At 32.3% G+C, this 22921-nt stretch overlaps 1 protein-coding gene across 1 annotated transcript in view; it reads right to left on the reverse strand.

Annotated features, from left to right (window-relative positions):
* Positions 1-22921, reverse strand: part of Cfap47 (cilia and flagella associated protein 47) — a 416223-nt gene that overhangs the window by 237533 nt on the left and 155769 nt on the right. Inside the window, 4 exon segments of the mRNA XM_077793662.1 lie at positions 2951-3143; positions 11902-12030; positions 12912-12993; positions 19668-19889. Of these exon segments, the coding sequence (XP_077649788.1) occupies positions 2951-3143; positions 11902-12030; positions 12912-12993; positions 19668-19889 (626 nt within the window).

Genomic DNA, 22921 nt, shown 5'->3' on the forward strand with positions numbered 1-22921 from the left:
TTCAGTGAGCAACTGAACTGAATCAGGGGCAACTTTAAATAGTACATAAAAGATAAATGTTACCAAAATACTCAGAACTCTCCAAAACAAATAGTATTTTTCATTTATAATAACTATAATTGTCACAATGAAAAACTGTTGAAATAAGTGTAAGTCAAACAGTATGGCAGAGCTCCTTTGAATAGACAGTTCAAAATGCTCCAATTTTAGGATTTTGTTACTAGTACAGTTAAATGAAGGTTCTTAATCCTGTCAGAAATTCCACTTTACATTACAAAATAGTATTTGCTGCTCTCAGAGTCACCAGATAATTACAGGATGATAAAATTTCTATTAGCAATCCAATATAGCAATTGAAGCAAAGGATCCAACAGAATACGATAGAGGATACTTTATTACTGGCATAACCTACTGAAGAAGACACTGTCACTAAAGTCTGAAAAAGTGGTTAACTGGTAAAAAAAAAAAAGTTAACTACACTGTAGTGCTAATGATAAAACAACTTAACTTGACATAATACAAACAGCTACTGGAAACAAAAGGCTGGGTATATAAGAATAAATTTACGTCCTGGCAATTACTGTCCCATATTTACATGAGACAGATGCCCATTTACTACATAGAAGATGCTTTTTATTGATTTTAACAACTTTTTAAAAAATTACCACATTCCATGGAGTTTCAAACATGGAATGAATCTCTTTTTATATAAGTAAGGATAAACTATAAACTAATAAGCTAATGGATAGTCAACTATCTAGAATAAGGTAGAAAGTGTCTAAAACTTGCATGTTCCTCTTTATTTATTTACTTATTCAACCAACATCGTTACTTGCTATAATCCAATGTGTCTTTCAGAATATATGTGCTGTAAATAATCTGGAATGCTATAGTGTAGGGAGGTGGGGCCTTTTGGGAGGTGTTTAGGTCATGACAGTTCCACCTTCTTTAATGGATTAATGTTGCCATAAAAGGCTTAGTGGATGGGGTTTGTCCCTTTTACCCTTCTGTTTTCTGCCATATGAAGACACAATATTCCTCCCCTTTGAAAGTATAGCACCAAAGTGCCATCTTGGCAGTACAGAGCAGCTTAACACAATACAGAAGCTGCTGGTGTCTTAACTTCAATGTAGTATTGTCTAGAACTGTGAGAAATAAACTTATATTCTTTATAATTTATCCAGTCTCAGGTATTCTATTATAAAAGCACAAAACTAAGTCTGCTATTTTTCAGTAAAAACGGTAGGCTCTAGGAATACAGCACTGAATAAAATAGATATCACCTGTAAAGAAGCCTATATTCTACTGAAAGAGACAGACAATAAACAGATACATGTGTTATGTTGTAAAGTGCTATTGAGAAAAAAAAAACACAACAGGGAAAGATAAGGACTAAAGTATATGCCATTTTAGAGAGGGTGTTGGGAGAACTTCTCAGATAAGTTGACATTTCAGCAGTGGCATGAATGAAATGAAAAAGAAAACAATGAAGAATTTGGGAAGATAATGTTCTGGGCAGAAGGAACAGGAAGAACAAAGCCTTTGCAAAGGCATAAGACTCAAGTGCTAACAAACAAGAAAGGAACAAATGCCTATAATAAGTTATCTTAAAAAAATGCAACGTTTCTTAAAACTAACTTGTATGAACTATTCTGTTGATAAAAATATAAGCATAATTTTATAACAGGTTAGCTTATTAATTTCAATATATGTACATATTTTTTAACACTTTGTTAAAAGTGTCCACAGTTACCAAACTAATTTTTATGTATGTTTTCACAGGCCAACCTAATATTATTTGCACTCATTCTTTGTGTGTGGGTGTGATGATGGGGATGGAGCCAAATATCTTGTGCATGCTAAGCAAGCACAGTAACACTGAAGAATATCCCTCACCCCTGTTTACACCTCATTCTTCATATTTTTAAACAGAAAAAATCATCTTATAAAATATGGATCTTGAGTTTCATCATTTCAATTAGAAAAAAATCTTTCTATGTCTATTGTTCTCAAATACCAATATTTAAATATATCTTTCAATCTTCATGTCACCATGTTTTTAAAAATAATACCTTCAAGTTAAGAGCAACTTGTAATTCAAAGAATCTCATTTGAAATAAACCTCTTAATCTTTGCCTTAATTATAAAATTTGGATTAAACTCTGAAGGTTGAACATAGCAAAAAGTACTAGAATTTAAAATGAATCCTACTCTAAACACAATAGGTGTGCATGTATTTGGAAGAGGAGAGCTGAATTCAAGCTAAAGAAACAATGATCATGCACAGTGTAAACACTACAATCAATGCTTATGACTAAGAAAAAGTGCACTATATTAGCAATTAGGATTTTCAAAAAGAGTTTAAGGCTCTTGGGATAAAAATTGATAGAGTATCATCTTGCAAGTCAGAATTAGAGAGTGCCCACTGGGGCTGGCCCATCTATGGACACTTACATATCTCAATGTATGAATCTAACATAACCTACCCTCCAAAAAATAAATGAAACATTATTGCACTTAAATGATGTCCAGTATATCCTCATATGACATGCAAGATGATTCCTCATCAAATTTTACTTGATCTCAACTAATTATGTACAAGATTTTAACACTGTCACCTAAATGTAATACTTCATATAGCTAAAAATGCTAGCAACAATATTAGGACTATCTTTCATTTTCAGAATGAAAATGAAATTTATATATTTCAAAAATATATATATATATATATATATATATATATATATAATTTATTCTTCAAGATAAATGAAGAAAGCATCTTTTATTATTTCATCTTGAAGATGTTGAAAAGACATCCTTTTTGCAGAACCAAGAATAAATGCTGGAGTAAGGTCTTGAATCCATGGATTCCGAGTATGGTTTCATGGCTCCTTTTATATTGTCACATAACAATTGGCAATGATTTATTTAAAGAAAAAATAACTTTTACCTTTCTGACAGTTTTCCCATATAATATGTCGAGTATTCTCATAATTTGTGTTTAACCAACTTAGCAGAATCCTCTCGGAACTAGAATATATATTGCTGGATATAAAAGTAGGATTGATTTTTGGTGTATTTTTCACATGTATGTGGGGTGCATTACTGCTACAATGTGGTGTAACTCGGGATAGGACCAGAACCTGAAATTAGAAAGAAAGAGACAACTTTTATTAGATTAAATAGAAAATTAACAAAATAATATTTGATGAGTAATAAAAGATGATGGGTAAATGAATGTACTAGTATTTTCTGGCTAAATTTAACCATTCTGGAGTAAGACATGTATGCCACTTATGTATATATGCATGTTCATTTTGAGTTCCCAACATTTTTCTTTTATAGCATTTAGTCAATAAGGCACCATACTACACAATTTAAAAGAAACTTATTACTAATTAAAAAATAACTACCTTTGATGACAGATGTTAGAATGATAATTCATTTAAAACACAAGAATTTAAAATGCTTTTTTAAATCTCTTTACTACATCAGCCATAAAAAATAAAAATTTGAGCCAGGTATTGTGAAACATACCTGTAATCCCAGCATTTCAGGAGGCTGAGGCAGGAGGATTGCAAGTTCAATGCCAGCCTCAGCAACTTAGTGAGGCCCTAAGCAACTAAGTGAGACTGTGTTTCAAATTACAAATAAAAAGAGGTGGGGATATAGCTCAGTTGCAAACAATCTCTGGGTTTGCTCTCCAGTACCCACCCCCACCAAAAAAAAAATTGGAAATCAAAGTAGTAAGTTATTCAGTCAAAACTGATTTTCAAATGGATACATATAGAAGAGGTCTGTTTTTAAGATGATAAAGTGCATAAAATTTTATAATTCGACATATTTTCATCCTATGCCATGAAGATTGGCATATTTATATCATATTGCCATTTACAAGACGCACACCACATGTTATCATGAAATAATTTATCTGGATATAAATACATAATATTAAGTGAAAGATTCTGTGTCTGATTAGTAGAGCACAACAGCCAAGATCTACTCAAAGTTACACATTTTTATTGTTACTTTTCAGTTATATATGATAGTAGAGTCTATTTTGACATTTATACAGGCATAGACCCTATTCTTGTAGTGGTGAGATTCACTATATATACATAGGAAAGTTATGTCAGATCCATTCAACTATTTTTCCTTTTCCTATTCCCCTTCCATGCCCTTCATTCCCCTTTGTCTAATCTACTCAAATTCTATTCTTCCCCTCCCTCACTAATTGTGAGTTAGCTTCCACATATCAGAGAAAACATTTGACCTTTGGCTATTGGGGATTGCTTATTTCACTTAGCACAATAGTCCCAATATCCATCCATTTACTGGCAAGTGTCATAAAATCATCCTTCTTAATGGCTGAGTAATACTCCATTGTGAATATATAACACAATTTCTTTATCCTTTCATTTGTTGAAGGGCACCAAGGTTGGCTCCACAGCTTAGCTATTGTAAGTTGTGCTGCTATAAACAGTGATGTGGTTTTATCACTATAGTATGCTGATTTTGAATCTTTGGCTACATACTGAGGAGTGGGATAACTGGGTCAAATGGTGGTTCCACTCCTAATTTGGGGGGGAATCTCCATACTGCTTTCCAGAATGGTTGCACCAATTTCCAGTCCCACATGCAAAGTGAGTGGACCCTTTCCTCACATCCTCATCAACATGTATTGTTCCTTGTATTCTTGATAATTGCCATTCTGGCTAGAGTGAAATGAAATCTCAGTACAGTTTTAATTTGCATTTCTCTAATTGCTAAAGATGTTGAACATTTTTTTCATATATTTGTTGAATCTGTTTAGTTCCTTTGCTCATTTACTGTTTTTTTTTTTTTTTTTGGTTGGAATTAGACCAGAAACCCTGCACTTACTGGAAGAAAATGTAGCCCACACTCCAACATGCTGACTTAGGAATTGATTTCCTTAACAAGACTCCTAAACTGATTTCCTTAACAAGACTTCTAAAGTGCAAAAAGTAAAATAAAAAATGAATGGGATGGCATAAAAAAACTTCTTCAGAACAAAGGAAACAATAAAGAGCATGAAAAGAGAGCCTACAGAATGGGAAAAAAAAATTGCCAACTGTATCTCAAACAGGGCATTAATTTTTAGGATATACAAAGAACTCGTAAACCTTAACACCAAAAACTCCCTGAAGAACTTAATCAATAAATAGACAAAGGAACTAAACAGGCACTTCTCAAAGTCACACTTTAACTTGCCATTTGGCACAGAGTCTAATCTGCTACCTAGAACATACACACTATATATATCTAGATAGATAGATAGATAGATAGACAGACAGACAGACAGACAGACACACAAACACACAATATTAAGACATTGTGAATGAAGAAGTCAGAATGTGGTTTACATTACAGTACACATTACAAGCTCAGCTCATTGCTTCATACCAGATATTTAATAGATAGTTCTCCAGTGACACGGGTGTGAAGACCATAGTTTGGGTAACATATGTTATAGATATACTGGAGGTATCCTGTTCATATTCACCCAGCATTCACTTCTTCAATCCAAAAACTGATTATTATGAACACCTTCATATACTTGCAGGAAGAATTTTTTATTGCATATTGGAGCACATGTAACCAGCAGAAAGCAAGCCCAGAGTGCCAGAGCATAATGAGCCCAGAAGTAGACCCAACACAAAAAGGTCAGGGAATTGGTAGTTAAATACTCTGGCTTCCTCATCACTGCATTGGGATAAATCTCAGATGTGTTCTAAAATGTCTCCCCTAAAACTATAGTGGGACTGAGCCTCAGTGGCCCATGATAAAACCTGATTGAAATCACATATGTTATTAGCTTAATTATATTCTCTATTTCAGTTCCCTACTCTACTACCCTTGCTTCTTGACATCACTCTGAAACAAACTAAATGAACTTAAATATTTTTCTCAGAGTCCGCTTCTAGGAGAATCCAACCTAAAAAGCATTTTCCTAGTCTAGAATGTTAATTATATTTTGAAAAAAAGTGCTCACTTCTTTATGTAGTATATATCCATGCTACTACATAATATCTCAAATAACCACAGTTTAAAAATTATTAAGATATTTATGACAATCCTAAAACTGTTCTTTTCTTTTTTATTATGGAAAATAGTTTAAAATTTCATCAAAAATCCATTACTGAGTGTTGAATATTTATCTGGTCTATGTCTAGAGAGAATAGCCATCCACAAATGTGAATTGCACCACTTTTGGCATTTTTAAGAGAAGTGTAACAAAATTACCTTCTCCTTTTATTCTGGCAGTTATGTGATCTAGAACTCTTAAGTTTCAAATGTCATATACTATAAAAATACTAAATACCTTTGAAAAGGACTCCCATCCCTTTCTATGGAATATTAAATGATGAATTATCTCAGTCCAGCCAACGAAATAAATGTTTCAGGCTAATAACCTGAGCTGGCACAGGATTCATCTGTCATCTGTCACCTCTACTCCGCAAATGAGACAAGATCTGCAAGTGACCCTTGACTAAGAACACAGATTTAATGATGGACCCACATGGAGCACAGATGTAACATTTAATACGGAAAGAGCCACCATCCAGAGTACTTAATTCTACCGAAGGGCTTTGGAAACTATTAGTAGTGAAAGACCTGTTAGTTTTGACTCTGCCACAGAATGATAGTTCTGTCAAATATTTCAAAAATAAATTGCCAGAAAAACAAAATAAATAATAAATTCATGTATAAAGCATATGACCTCATCTCAAGCAAACCAAATGCACCATGGAAAAGCATTTCTATTTATTACTTAATATCCAAACCACATAATACATGAGCTGAAGGAAAGGAATGAGAATTACAGAGGACACAATTCTTTGTTAGCTGTCTGCTAATATATGAAGTTTATATAAATCAGTTTCAGTGATTTATACTTAGGAAATGCTTTCCTGCTATCACAAAACATTGTCTACACATCCAATTTTGTTAAATGTCTGATTCAAGAAATGTGATAAACAGTAGTTTGGCCACGTGATAGATTAGAGTCCTTGGCTATGTCACAATGGAGCATACTGAAGACAAAAATAAAATGACAAAATTATTATTAATAATATGTATGTACATATATTGATTGCTTCTCCACCATTGCCATATGCTCTTCCATTTCCACATGAATTTTGGTATTCTATTTGGCTTATTGTTTCTTAATGACTTTTTAAAAAAATATTGTCTTCAATGTATTGGCATAGAAAACAGATGACAATTTTCATATTTAAGTTGCCCATAAATCTCTAGATATTTTAGACAATTGCAATAGTTGGATTTCTCCTGAAGAATCATCTTGAATACAACTAGGTTGACTAGAAGGAAAGAATCAATAGCCAGCTCATGCCATTCCTTTTAGACTTAGAAGTGCCTAATATTTTAACATGGGGTTTAAATCTCTTTACATCATTAACTCAAGGAATTGACAAAAATAAATTTATAGGAGATCCAAGTTAATTGAGGGTCCAGATGAGGATCATATACAGGATCAAGAACTCATAACTCAGGGTCAAGATATTGAATTAAGTAATGAGGATGCTGCCATACTAGGAAATAGAAAGGTCTTCACATTTAAATGTTTTCCTACATTGAAATGACCCAGGCCCACTAGGCCCTAACTTTTGTAAACATTTCAGTCTTGGGTGTAGAGTGAGTGCAACACTTAAGCTATGCCCTGAGCCACAAGAATCCTGCATTGTTGTTGCTGTGCATTTATTTACCTATCTTGTGTACTTTCTTAAGCTAAGTTAATGTGTCACAATATGAAGTCTACAATATATCCTACATTTGATTAACCAAACAAACCTAAGACCATATGGCTGGTGATGCAGAGTAGGCCTACGCAACTGATGATGCAAAAGATAATATTCCTAGAATATATTTGTCTATGGGAAAGACAATTTAGAAACTAGTAACTAATCAGCATTAGACTGAATTTTCCCATAGTCTTTGTGCCCATAAGAGGGAAATTTTCTTGAAGATTTAAAGGACATTGGCATGTTCAGATATGGCTGGGCAAAGTAGATTTTAAAATGTCATATGTAATATGGACTATTACTGTGTTACAATAAAGATGAAAACCAAAGCACATGCAGGAAAAACTCCTCTATCCAAATCTCAACTATATGGACAAATCCTCATTGAGGCAAGACTGAAAATATATAATTCAAAACCATGGTTCTTGCATATATAAATACTCTGAGCTACAATCCTTGGTATCAAAGTTAACTTCCTTCTTTTTTTTTAAAGGGAGAAAGAGAGAGAGAGAGAGAGAGAGAGAGAGAGAGAGAGAGAGAGAGAGAATTTTAATATTTATTTTTTAGTTTTCAGTGGATACAACATCTTTGTTGGTATGTGGTGCTGAGGATCGAACCTGGGCCGCACGCATGCCAGGCGAGTGCGCTACCACTTGAGCCACACCCCCATCCCTAACTTCCTTCTTAATTTATAAATATTTGTGTACTTTAAGTCAGAGTCTATTTGCTTTTATTTTATAGAAAAGTTTAATAAGTCTGCATATCTAGTTTCTTAGACTACAACAAAACAAAATAGGAAAATGAACTACTATAAGTAGGCACATTGATAACAACAATAAAAAGCAGGAGAGACAACAGTCACATGCCAAGAGAATGAAGAAAAACTATTAAAAACTAAAAAAAATAAAAATGAGTCATGTGGTTATCACTGTACTAGGTACCTAGGAAATGCAAATGCAATTCTGGATAATGACTGTAGATTTGTCATCTTGTCCACCTTCAGCAACAAATATTCCAATATTATATTATACAAATTTTGAATCAATTTGAGAAAAAGGTTTAGTCAGAAAGACTACTACTCTTTGTCTGAAAATACCAAAAACATTTGATAGAATCATGCTACTATTTTTTAAAAAGACCTTATAACAGAAAATGCACTGGAAACAAATGAATAAATGAATTGATAAAAATTATTCAGATATTTGTTTCTGATCATTTTTTTCAGTCTTCTGTAAACACATCACATTCATATCTTTTAGCACATACAGAGTCATCCTTAATATTCATTTGAGATCCTTATTTATATTAACATTTAGAACAACATTCTGACTTTAAGTGTTTCTGTTGGTTCTGTTAGTTCATTTTTCATATGTTTCAGTAATCCAATATTTAGCCACCAATACATTTTTGTGACTTGGGAATATCATGCAGGAAAATAGCTATAATTCAAAATGCAGGTTTAACACACAGAAGTAATAAATTACACACAATCAAATTGGGCAAAATAACCTATATCCTGTATCTAACTATTAGACAAGAAGAAATGAAAAATGTAGTCCTAGTATACATGCATGAGTTCAAGGAATATGATAGTCAGAACCTAAGCGGACTTGTGAAAATCAGAACCTTTCATTTCTAACCTGTGAAACGTATCTAAACAACATTGTTTTCTTTTTTCATGTGAAATCACCAATTCATTTCTAATTTAATCTAGTGTCTGGAGTTACCCATGCTTTAGACACAATTTATGGAGAAATACAGCTCTGCAGATGGTTTTATTCATTCCTATAACTTTACCATAGGATGAATGAAAAATCCCAAATTTGTGTTGCCATCAGATCTCTCCAGACTAATGAATATGCCACTCTGGTAATTATGCAGGGCTCTTCAAACACAACAGGAACAAAATTAATTTACCATGTCTTCTTGCCCTGTCACACCTTCTGCCTCCCCTCCCAAATCCTGTTCTTTTTTTCTTGTCTTGTATTTCAGGGACTAGATTCGAACTCCTCTCAGTATCCAAGCAAGAATTCCACAGTTATTTTTGACTTCTCTGATTCCATCAATTCTGAAGATCTAGCCATTCAGAAGACTCTATTGAGTTTTATTTGTAATATTCATTAAAGTTGCCATTGCCTCATCATTCCTACTACCACCAGAATTCCCATTTGGGTCATAGCACCTGATGCATAAACACATCCCCCAACAGTTTCCATATTGTACCACAGTGATATCTCTAGAAGGCAAAGCTTATCATGTCACCCTTGTGTTTACAACCCTTCAATAGTTCTGTACAATCTCAGCATACTATCTAAAAAGTCCAGATTCCTTAGATTGGCTTATGTAGTAGCAAAAATTCTTTCTCTGAGCAAACTTTAGTCAAGCTCCTGAACTTTCTTTTAGGCAATTTGTGACTATCTGGTAAAATCCAGTTTTACTAACTCCCCTGCTAAATCCACTTAGGACTGATCTCCCACCCTCAATGTCTGATCACTATTGACATCTGACTTGGTTCTGAATCTTTCACCATTCCCCAGGAGATGTTTAATCACCCTGGCCTGTTTTAAGCAAGAATCCTGTTGAGCTGGTTTAGCCAGAATCCCCCCTTGCTGCTGATTCTTCCTCATAGTCTTTATCTACTAGCTGACTCCATCTTGTTCTTTTACTATGAATTTCCACTTTCCCATGCTGTACTCAGAATTGAGCCCAATCTTTCTTTGCTATTAGAAAATCACACTGCAGTGGTCCCTGTACATATCCTACTGGTTCCAAATAAAGTTTGCCCTACCTTGCTTTATTTACTAAGTGCCATTACCACTCCCTTCATACAAATTATATTACCTCTCTCCAAGTTTGTCTCACCTTGCTTAGCAAATTCCTAGTCATATTTAAGAGTTCAATGCCCTCAAATTTATGCTCCTCTCTATGTGAACTCATTTGTAGTTTCTTTGTCTTTCCCTGTCTTAGCATTTGTTCATTTCCTTCTAATTATTCATTTAGTTGCTTATAACCTCCTCCAAGGCTTAAACTCTTTGAGAAGACAGATCATATCAATTTTACTCATATATTCCCTGAGCCTGGTATAGAGCCTAGGCCACAATAGTTGTTGAATAAATTCATTCAAAAATATTTGTTGAGCATATATTATGTACCTGACATTCTATTAAATTCTGCATTTACAAGTGATGCCTGATATCTAAATCCACATAGGTAATTGATTGGGAAATATGGATTAAACAAATTAAATATACAAATGATTGTGTGAATGAATAAGTAAATAAAATTCATAAGCCAACATTATGTTTAATTTTCCCAAAAAGTAGTGAATTTGCCACTCTTTGGCTTTAGATTTGCTCCTTCTATCAGTGGGACAGAATGGAACCTGCTGTCTGTAGATTGAGACCTCTGAAACCATGAGCCACCAAATAAGCGTTTCATCCTAAGATTGTTCTGGTCAGATGTTTTAGTCACAGCAGTGAAAAAGCTGACTAAATCAGAGTTGGAAGGCATAATTTAATGTATGTTCATCTATCTATAAATGTAATTTTGCTAGAAGTAAATTTTGAGAATCTCATTAAAACTGGACTTGCCTTCAGCTGTGTGAATCCTAATGAGTGAGTATCACTCCAGAAAAACTTCATGGTGTACTGTGTATAAGAGGCAGAAAATATAAATTTCAGTACTGTCTATTTAGGTCTTCTAGTTAATACCAGAATATGCTTGTAGCTGCCCATTCCAGAGATTATATTTCTCAACTTTCCTTGAAGATACCCATGTTGATATGACTAAATTCACAACAGTATGTGAAAAGGGAAATGACACATTTTTCAGGTGACATCCTTTAAAGGTATCTCCCTGCCCTCTATTACTCCTTTACCTACTCTTTGTTCTGATAAATTAGACCCATACATGAAAGCCTAGTAGTGGGGATGGAAGGGAAACTCCTAGCTCCAAATCACTCATTTCTCAATATTTATACAGAAGAAAAAAAACTATCTTACTTAAGCCACTGTATTTTTAAATCTTTTATGACAGCATTACTTACACTTTAAATAACACTATTTAACACTAGTCATGTGAACTGAAAAAGAGCAGCAAATAAGAGTGGAAGTATTACCTTGTATATTTGAAGAAATACATCTGTCCATGCCCGTTTACTCCAGTCTTCAAACTTATCCATATCTATAATAACAGAACACTTTTCCTTAGATGCACAGGAACTCAGAGGTGTGGTATTACTGGAAGACTTTAGGAAACAAAATGTTACAAGATAAATTAAAATGCAAGGCAATATACATCTAAAATTTTAACCACTCAGCATTTTTTAACAGCAAATTTTCTTGCCCTTTTTATATATTCATCAAGAGCTCTAATTTCCCATGTACCAATATTAGAAACTATCAACACAGGTAACTTTCCAGAGCATACAGTCCCTTGTTTAGGTGATAGATTTATTCACCCAATGCATTTATTAGCTCACTCTGTAGTAGAAGTAGCAGAACAAGATGCGAAATTCTCCTGAAACCTGAGCCCAGATGAAGCCACACCCTTTGGATTAGCTAGAGGAACTCAGCATGGTGCTAAACAACAGGTACCTGCTTTTCTTCTCATGTCATATGGTAAGCATAGTGACAGTGACACAACTAAAGCACATTTACCTAAAAGCCTTCAGAATCCTCAAAATCAATTCCCTTTCTATATAGGTTTTCATCAAGTGAATTGTCTAAGAAAACTATGCATTTATTGCTTAACTTCTCTCTATTCTCCCCTGTTTCAGAAGAAAGGAAGTGACAAGTGGTGGTAAAATTGTCATTTGAAACTCTTTCTTTGGAATGTATACATTCTAAAATTTTATTTTAAGAACACAAATTACATAAGTTCACACCATTTTTCCTTTATAAATCCCCTCCAAAGCAATGAAAAGCTATCTAGGAATATCTAGCATAGGAATCACATATTTTTAGATCAATGTAGAGACATACAAAATATCATCTGTCTAAAGAAGCTTAAACCTTAGTATATTTTATACATAAAAATCTGAACTCTAAAATTAAATCTTTAAAAAATCCAAATATCCATACATTTAATAATACATATAGATTGGTTCTAGAAATTATATTCTCTTACTGATATTTCCAGCCACTTCTTATAATCTTGGGGTTCAAGCAGAAATTCTGGCAGTACATGAGAAATACATCCTCCCTGAGCACTAAGATTATAAAAGAAAACCCAAATTATGATATTATAATACACATTTGTACTTTCAGTTAAATTATTCCAATGTCATACTTTTTACATTTGTTGAATTAATTTTCAAATTTAAAATTTGTATTATTAATTTTTAAAACTTCCCTTAATAATGAAATGATGTTTCCTTTAAAGAAACTGATTAATGAGTAAGAACTTACAAAGTAACTATAATCAGATTGTCTATGCATATAAGCTAACCAAACATTAAGAGTCATATGACTTGGTCCTTGTAGTCAGTGCAGTAACCTTTTTATTGTCATTGTAACATTACAGAATTTTTTTAAAAATCTGAAAAAATTTTGACTACAACAAAGCTAGATCATTAGTCATATAGTATTTATTGAATGGCTATCAGAACACAGGTCTGAATATAGAAAACTCCAAATATAAAGTAATCCATAACCTATTTTTTCTCCAAAAGGAGTATGCAAATATTGGGAAATCTTTTATTATGCAAATGTGTGATGTATATCTGAAGCAGTAAATATGTTATATAATACAGTTAAAATAATGAATGCATATATGTATACAACTTACTACTTTAAGATTTATATATGTATATATACTTTTGTACTCTAAAGTTTTAAAGATAATTTTATGTAAACTCTTCATATTAATGTCTATAATCACCAGAGCCACTACAGAAACCCAGTACAGTTTTGTGAAAAGTATTTCCAAAAAAAGATTTGGGAGTTTAGATCCAGCTCATTTATTGAACATACACCTCCACTCATCAATAATGGATTTAACAGAGAAGAACCTCTATAGTGCTTAATTCAGGAGGCACCTTCAGTACTTTACGGTTGATTACTAAAAAGCGAGGAAAAGAAAAAGGAGAAAAGAGGCTTAAAGATGATGCTGAAAACTCAAATCCTGAAGATAGAAAGATGAAAGAGATGAGAGATGTTAAGAAGGAAACTTCTGTCGGCATAGAAGCAGGGGGCAGAGTTCTGCAGCTGTTCGGTGTGATGTGGCACTGGAGTGGAGGAAATTTACTGCCTACTCGAAGCTCCTTTGTTTGGAAATCAATCATCCTTTCTCTTTGATTGTCACACAATTCCTATCCTCATGTACAAATGATCATTATGTTTGAGTTATTAGAGTAGTACACAAAATTTTATTTTAATATAACACTGTTCCTCAGCAGGTACTGTCAACCTAAAGCCTACATAAGAATGCAATGAGGTAATGTCCCTATTAGTTGGAAATCCTGTACAGTGCAACAAAGGCAGACCACTCAGAAACATATGAAGAAACTGAATACTTTCTTGTAACCAAAGCCAAGACAGGATTTCACATGAGGGTTGTTGCTTTTGTTGTTGTTTTATTGTTTTGTGTGTGTGTGTGTGTGTGTGTGTGTGTGTGTGTGCAGTGTGTGGTGGTGGGGATGAAACCCAGAGCCTAGCACATGCTAGGCAAATGCTCAATCACTGAGAACATTCCAGCACCCAAGACAGGATTTCAGAAGAAAGTGATTACTTCTATCAAATGCTATTGAGAGCTTAAGGAAAATGATGAGGGAACCATTAAAAAAGAAGTTTCTTGAGAAGGGGGCCATAAGTCATTCATCTGAGTATTTATATAGTGTGTAGCAGAAAACAGACCTTGGTAAACATTCAGGGTGAAAAATATAATCAATACTTGCTTTCTTTTTCTTTTTTTTTTTATTCTGAATCTATCTCAAGGCCTGCTTTCATGAATCCATAAGACAGTATTATCTTTACATTTTTCAGTAGATTTTATATCTGGTAGGTAGCTTTTACTAGAGAATTGTCATTAATAATTTATTCTGTTACACTTTTACACACTAGGTTTTACAGTGTTCAAAATAAATTCACATGCCATGAGTTATAAATTCAAAGCTTAATCTTCAAAAATTAGCTTTGTAAAAATTTCTAAAAATCTTTAAGAATTAATTTCTATATATTGCATAGAGTGATATTTAACTCGTGTAAAAGTCCTCACCCACTATGTCATCAAATTTAATTGGAAAGCTAATAGCATTTATGACTATTTTGAATTTTAATACATTTATTTCCAGCATAAAACACATACACATATCTTGAATTAATGACCCCATTTTATTAACCATACTGCCGCTTTCTAAATGTTAAGTAATTTTATCACACTCAACATATCCTTATAGGCATGTATTTGCTGATAAAGAACAAATAAATCTGAATGGCTTAGCTTTAATGCCAAAATCATTCTTCCATGCTTGCATCTTCACATCATAAAATGTCAAAACAGAAACAACTCCTGTTAATGTCAACACTACTGGCAGATATGCCAAGAAGAATACAACTAAATAACACAATATTCATAAGTACCATAAAGTATAATAATGCTATCACAAAATTGTTTAATTTCAAAAACATATATATCATAAGGATTTACATGAGTATTTAAAACTTCTTTTGCTCCTGTTTTACATTTCATTAGATTTTAACCACAAACACCTTTCAAACACCTTGCAGAAATTAATGCATCTAAATTTTTACCTGATTGAATTACTGGGCTTACCTCATTTGATCAATCTTTAAGGATCAAAAGTAGGAAATGAAAAATCAAAAGAAAATTTGTATGCTTTATATTTTAAACATAAGAATTTCAACAAAGTTTCTCCCATCATATCTATTAATGTGAGGACATATTTGATAAATACTGGTTCTCTGACATTTTCATGTCAATAGGATATTCATTTCTAATAGAAAAGTATTTTTTAATAAAAAACTATTTTAGCAACAATGATATCACCTCTAGACAGTTCTCAAAATATCACTAATGACTAATTATATTGGAATAATACAAGAATACAACCTTAGAGCATACTGCATTGCATTTAAATCAACAATAATTATAATATACCATGTCATGTAATGCATATTTGACTATTTATAACTGTTTTATTAATCATATAACTTTGGGAATTATTATTCTTGACTTTACAGATTTTGACCTTATACAGGGTCACATTGGCACAAAAGACCTAGAATATAAAGCTTGCACCTACTTGATTAAAAAACCATGTTCTTTTAGCTCAGTTCAGTGTACTCTTGCAGAATCACATATTAGATTGTTGCTTGAAATATATTCATTCTTTGATTCAATTATATTAAATAATGTTACATAATGCTTATACATTAGTAAGAAGGGTATTAAGTTTTTAAAGATAATAAAAATAAAAACCACAAGTGGAATTAAAATTATCTATAAGGGATGTGAGTTGCTTTTTCTAAATGTATTTATTTTTGGTGAATGAATTATTTATTTGAAAACTCAATGGAATTAAAAAATAAGTTATATAATTTTATATTCTTATAATGTCTTACTTTATAGTTTGAATATGGGACACATTTTATTCATATTATGCTTCTGTTTTAGTTTTAAAATATTCAAATTATAAATAAAATTTATTTTTTCTAATTAAAATGAATCATGTTATAAAATTATTAATCACAAATAAGCAAAATTATATCAAAGAATATTAATCTTTGTTGTGGTCTTCCCTAACTAAATACAATAGGCAGAGTAGCTAAAACAGAAATTTATTTTCTTTATAGATGGCCACCTTTTCAATGTGTCTTTACATAAGAGTTTTGAGAGAAAGACTTTCTTCTTCCTCTTATAAAGATACCATTCTTACCAGATTAGCACCCCAACCTTATGACATAATCTAACCTTAATAACTTCTTTAAAAGTCTTATCTCCAAATGCAGTCATATTGGGGGTTAGGGGTTCCACATGTGAATTTGGAATGGGGCACAACTTAGTCCATAAAGGCACAGATTACAAGAAAAATAAGAAGATTATTACAAATATACTCATGAAATCTATTATAAAATATAATATCTGATTACATAATATTTTTATAATACAACATATATGGTATTGTAGTTGTCTGTCCCCCAAAATTCATGTTAAAACCATAAACTCCAGCACCTCCTACTTAAGTTAGGGTCTTTAAAGAAGTGACGAATGTAAAAAGAAGTGATGATTTCTTTTTACATTCGTCAACCAATATGGTTGATGTCCTAATAGTAAGATGAAGTTTGAACACACAGAAACACTAGATTCATATGTACACAAAGGAAAAAATATTTGAGGATACAGTAAGAAGAGGTCCTTGGCAAGGTAAGCAGACTGCTCTCTGAAGAAAATAAAACCTGGTGAAACTTTGATCTTGGCCTTTGGGGGTGGAGAATGGGGACTGAAATGGAGTGAACTAAATTCCATGCATGCATGATTTTGTGAAAATGAACCAAACTACTATGGATGACTATAATGCTCTTTTTAAAAAAGATGTACCTTAAAAACAAAAGAAAGAAAGAAAGAAAGAAAGAAAGAAAGAAAGAAAGAAAGAAAGAAAGAAAGAAAGAAAGAAAGAGAGAGAAAGAAATTTAGTGGACATTGACCTCATTTTGACTCTGGGCTTTAAAGACACCAGATGAATTAGATGTGATTCCTGCTCTTAAGATGCTCATAAATTAGTGAGATTGACTGTCCCAATGATGAGGCAGTGGAGTTAAAAATGATTTACATAATTCCAGTTGGGCTATTTTTCTATAACTGATATAATATTTCTCATTCTCTCACCTAGATTATGTATAGAGGAATAGAGAGGAAATGAAAACTTTCATCTTCATATATCTTTGCCTTTTTTTGTTTTATAACCACTACCAATTTGTTAAGGTAATTCTGTTCTTTCGATAAATACTTAAATTTTCAGCATCACATCTCTAATTCAAGATGGCATTTGGGAAGATGTAAATGTAAATTCACTGCCAAGTAAATAAAGCTTCAACTCCAGGCTTCTTTACATTCATGATACCTTCTAAAACCATGAATCTATTATTATTTTAAAAGAGGGCCCCAATTGTACAAGAGCCTCTCAGAACATGTATTAGTTATACATTTGGGTTAACATAAGATAGGGGAGAGGGATCTGTGTATCTGTACATATAAAGGTCTATTACTGCTTTTCATGATCCTTGGTCTCTTCAAAAATGTGCCCTTTCTGCTGGGAACCTATTCGTCATGTGATCATATGCTGCTGATGTCTGAGATGGGGATCTCGTGTCTTTTTTTTTTTTTTTTTGGTATCGGAGATTGAACTCAGGGGCACTCGACCACTGAGCCCCATCCCCAGCCCTATTTTGTATTTTATTTAGAGACAGGGTCTCACTGAGTTGCTTAGGGCCTCGCTTTTGCTGAGGCTGGTTTTGAACTTTCGATCTTCCTGCCTCAGCCTCCTGAGACCCCTGGGATTACAGGTGTGGGCCACTGTGCCTGGCGTTCTTAACTCCGCCAAGGATCAAGAGGTCACCATCACTGACTCTGTCACTCCCCTGTTGTCAAATATTTGTAATTCATATTATAACTTCAGAGCCAGCCATCTGCCACTCTTCTTCCTCTTCAGTGGGGTGGGTCCCTCTAGTGTTCTATCATGGCAAATTTCATGACAAGCTACCTGGGTCTTGAACTAAAGTCATTTTCAGTGACTTAGAAACTACTGGCACTATTGCAAGTCAAAAGGAGCCTAAGCCAGTTTGAACTAGTACTATGATAGTGAGTCTAACAAATGAAAAAAAATATTTTGTTCAGAACTATGTCCAATACATAGTACTGTTAGAGACTCAAAAAAATCCTGATTTGTAAATAAAAGAACTGAATGTCAAATCTTTCATTTGCATTCAAGCTCTAAGAATCTACTTGACCTTCATTGCCAATCCTTAATAAGATAGATGAATATCTCTGACCAACTGTGGGACAGATTCTATAAACAAAGATGCAAAAGTACATTAATGTATTTCAAGATAAATTAACACTATAATATAAATAATTATGAGTAACCAATGGTATTTTGGTGATGAAAGAATATGAAAGTAATAACACTGCCTATGGATATAGGGCATTTTAGTGAACAAGGATGCTATAAATGCAGGCAAGAGAAGCAATATAAATTCAGCAGCCCTCCTCTCAGACTTTTAATATATGCTGCTCTTCTATTTCTTGGCCATTTGCCATTCAATCTCTGTAGAGGAACATAGACGTTATGATGACAAGTATTTTCTCCCATGGTTTATACTAAACATTTGTGAAATTTTTGCCTGCCTATTATTTTAATATCCAAGACTTTATTAATGGAAATGAAAAGTTCACAGTATCCATAATATATTAACACTTATCTGAGAAACAAAGATTATTGGTTTCATTCCTCTTTTGCTCAGTGCTTTTTTATATGTGCAATAGATCAGAATTTTAAAAATAAGGTCATAGACCAGGACTATCAGCATTATCTTGTAACTTGTTATAAATGCCAAGTAACATCATAAACTCCATAGGTAAGGGCCAGCAAATTGTTTTAACAAGTTCTACCAGTGATTTGGATGAATTATAATAAAATTTGAGAATGACTGCCTTAGATTATAAATCCAAAATATTATGGAATGATTATTTTCTATTAACTAGTATGAATTTTTCTATGATATATATTACAGAGTATATAACAATAAATATTTGGTTAAAATACAAATAATTTCAAAATCAGTCTATCAATGTATTTACCTATTTATCTATCTATCCTCCCAAGCCATAATTGGAAGCTTAAATTAAGCACATCCATGCTCTTACTTGAGAAATTCCAGAAGTGAGGAATGTTGAAAATAAAGTTGAGTTATTCTTTCAGGGTTATCCATGGGTAAAGATTGACTTGAATTAATTCCAGGTGGCATTCTTCCACTCAAGTGGAGCAGCACATCATAAATAGTCTTATTATATTTGGTAAAATCATTCTGCCTGGCATATTTCTTGGATGATGAGGTTGTTGAGTAAAATTGTATTTTTTGTACATCCCTATAGAGAAAAGACTTTAAGTTAAATTTTGTTTTGAAATTTTACACTATAAAACAAAACATTCCCAATAACTAAATAAAATCCTATTAAAATCAACTACATAAGAAATTCCTAATTAGAATAAGTTATATTCCATGTATGTATAATAGGTCAAATACACTCTATTATATATATTCCAAGTATGTATAATATATTAAAATACATTCAAATATATCTAAAAAGAACAAATATAAAAACTGACATAAAAAACTTCAAATAACTAAAAGAAAAGAAATTCCAAAATATAATTCACTCAGCTACTGTTAATCACAATTTGAGTTTTAAACATTCCCAGAGATTTCTAGTATCTTGCTTGAACACACATTACTATTGAATATTCCAATTGTCAAGTCAGAATTATTGGATTGTGAATAAACTGGATTTGAGAAAGAGAACAGGGATTGGTTACTGGATTCATTGCCTTCTAGCTGTGATTTAAAGTAATTAAGCCTAATTTTGTATGCTATAGACTTGAGGTCTATAATGGTTGCCAGGGAAGATTTCAAACATTCATGATGCATGCATATACAAAAATAATTTATACACCTTTTCTTGATATTTGTATTTCAATGCTTAGAAGGGTATAGTCTGAACGTGATACTAATGAATAGGGATTCTCATTTAAAATATAAATTTCAGAGATCTATTAATCCACATATCCCTCTCATGTTTAAACAAGACACTGTAAATTCTATAGGTTGTGATGCATTCTAATTTTTGAATGGAGTAAAAAACTTCAATCTATTTTTGCTTTCTACAATTTATCAAATGTCTCATACTACATTGTCTAATTATTTGTTAAAATTGGAATCACAAAAATATTACTAGCTTAGACTGGGAAACAGCAAGTTCCCAAGGGGCCATTTTGAATAGCAGTTCTACAGTTTGGTGGTCTGTGTAGCATAATATTGGAGAAAGCGAATTGTATTGGTAAGATTAATACTAGTAAGCTCAAAATCTGGCTCTGTCACTTACTATGTAACCTTGTTACTTGTTACTTGATTTTTCTGATCCTCAGCTTCCTTGAAAGTATTCAGTAGACTAAAGCTAGTGTATCCTGGCAATTACCACCAAAGAAACATATATACTTTCTAGGGAAAATTAATACCATCATAGACTAAGATGTGTGTGTTTGTGTATACATGTACATACACACATAAAATAAAGACACATACAATAAAAACAGATACATAGAAGTGCTAGATATTATAAGTGCAAAACACAGATTTAAAATTAACTACATGTACTATGTTCCAGATTGAGAATTTAATTGAGTTATAAATTACCTAAAAATTAACCAAGGATAAAATTTAGAAATAAAAAAAATGCTATTAATAAAGTTGAGAAATCAATGGACAAGTTGAATAGCAGATTAGATCATGTAAATAGAGAGTTAATGCACTGAAATGTAGGTTAATCCTACTCCTGGATACATATCTAAAGAAATGGAAGTGATGTTGAAGAGATATCGATACTCCCATGTTCTTTGCAGCACTATTTACAATAGTCAGGAAATGGAAACAACCAAAATGTCCATCAACTGATGAATGGATAATGAAATTGCGGTGCATATACACAGTCTATTCTGGCATAAAATGTCATTTGCAGCAACATGAATATAATTGGAGATAATTACATTAAGTGAAATAAGTCAGGCACGGAAAAACAAATACTGTATGATCTCACTTTATATGTGAAATCTAAAAATGCTGATCTCATAGAAGTTGAGAGTAGATAGTGGTCACCAGAGGCCAAGGAAAGTGGGGTAGAAGAATGAGGAAAGGTTCAACAATGGGTACTAATTACAGTTGGAAAAGAGCAAGAAGCTCCAGGGTACCACTGTATGGTATGGTGACAATAAATAACAATTTTTTACCATACATTTCAAAAAGCTAGAAGAAATTATTTGAAAAGTATTAAACACAAAAAATGATAAGTGTTTGAGTATATAAATTTTACCTTATTTAAGCATTACACCATGTATACATGTATCAAACATTACATGGTACCTACTAATATGTACTACTTTCATGCTTTTTATATCAGTTAAAATAAAAATGTGCTATATATATTAACTAGAAGAAAATGAATATACCTGTAATCATGGAAGCAAAGTAGCACTTAGGACACAGAGCATCACCAGGTATAAAAGTAATTTCATAGGCATAAAAGTTTCAATATGCCATGAAGATATTATAATTGCACAAGTGAAGGCTCGTGGTAACAACCTCAACAATGTATGAAGTAAAATTGACTAAATTGTTAGAGTATACAAATATAAGTAAAAATTTTAAAAATTTAATGTAGTAATTTGTAAACAATTCTTTGTAAACAAGAATTAATAAACACATATGACTTGAAAAGCACAATAAGCAAACATGGTTTAATATAATTCCATGGAAAATAATATTTGACACATACAAAATACACAATATGTTCAAGCTGAAATTCTTATAAAAACTAATTAAATGCTGGCAAATAAACAAATGTCAAAAAAATTCAAAGGGGATTATCTTTGACCTTAATGAAACTACATTGAAGAGCAACAGTATAATGGCCTCATGCAAACTTCTAAATAATATTTGTAAAGTAAATCACTTTGAAAATGAAAAATATGTTGATTAGGCCAAAGTTAGAAAGAAATCTATTGCTTAAAAATTAAATATCTGTTCAACTTGAAAACACGTAAGTGCTAGAAATAAAAATAAACTTCAAAACCTGATCAAATTTTCTATAAGAAACATCCAGCAAATCTTGTACCCAATGATAAATGTTGGAAGGTTTTCCCATAAAACTGAACAACATGTTGCATGCTATTCTATATTTAATTGAAGACCCATGCAAAGATAGTAAGGCAAAAAAAAAAAATTAAACATGTAATGATTGGAAAGGGAGAAAAACAGTTATATGGTATTTACAGATAACATATTATTCAAAATTATCCCCCAAAACCTAATTAAAAATAGAATTAGTAAATTGCCTTATCAACAAAT

This window comes from Urocitellus parryii, chromosome X, assembly GCF_045843805.1.
Source record: "Urocitellus parryii isolate mUroPar1 chromosome X, mUroPar1.hap1, whole genome shotgun sequence".
In the NCBI taxonomy this organism is placed as follows: Eukaryota; Metazoa; Chordata; class Mammalia; order Rodentia; family Sciuridae; genus Urocitellus; species Urocitellus parryii.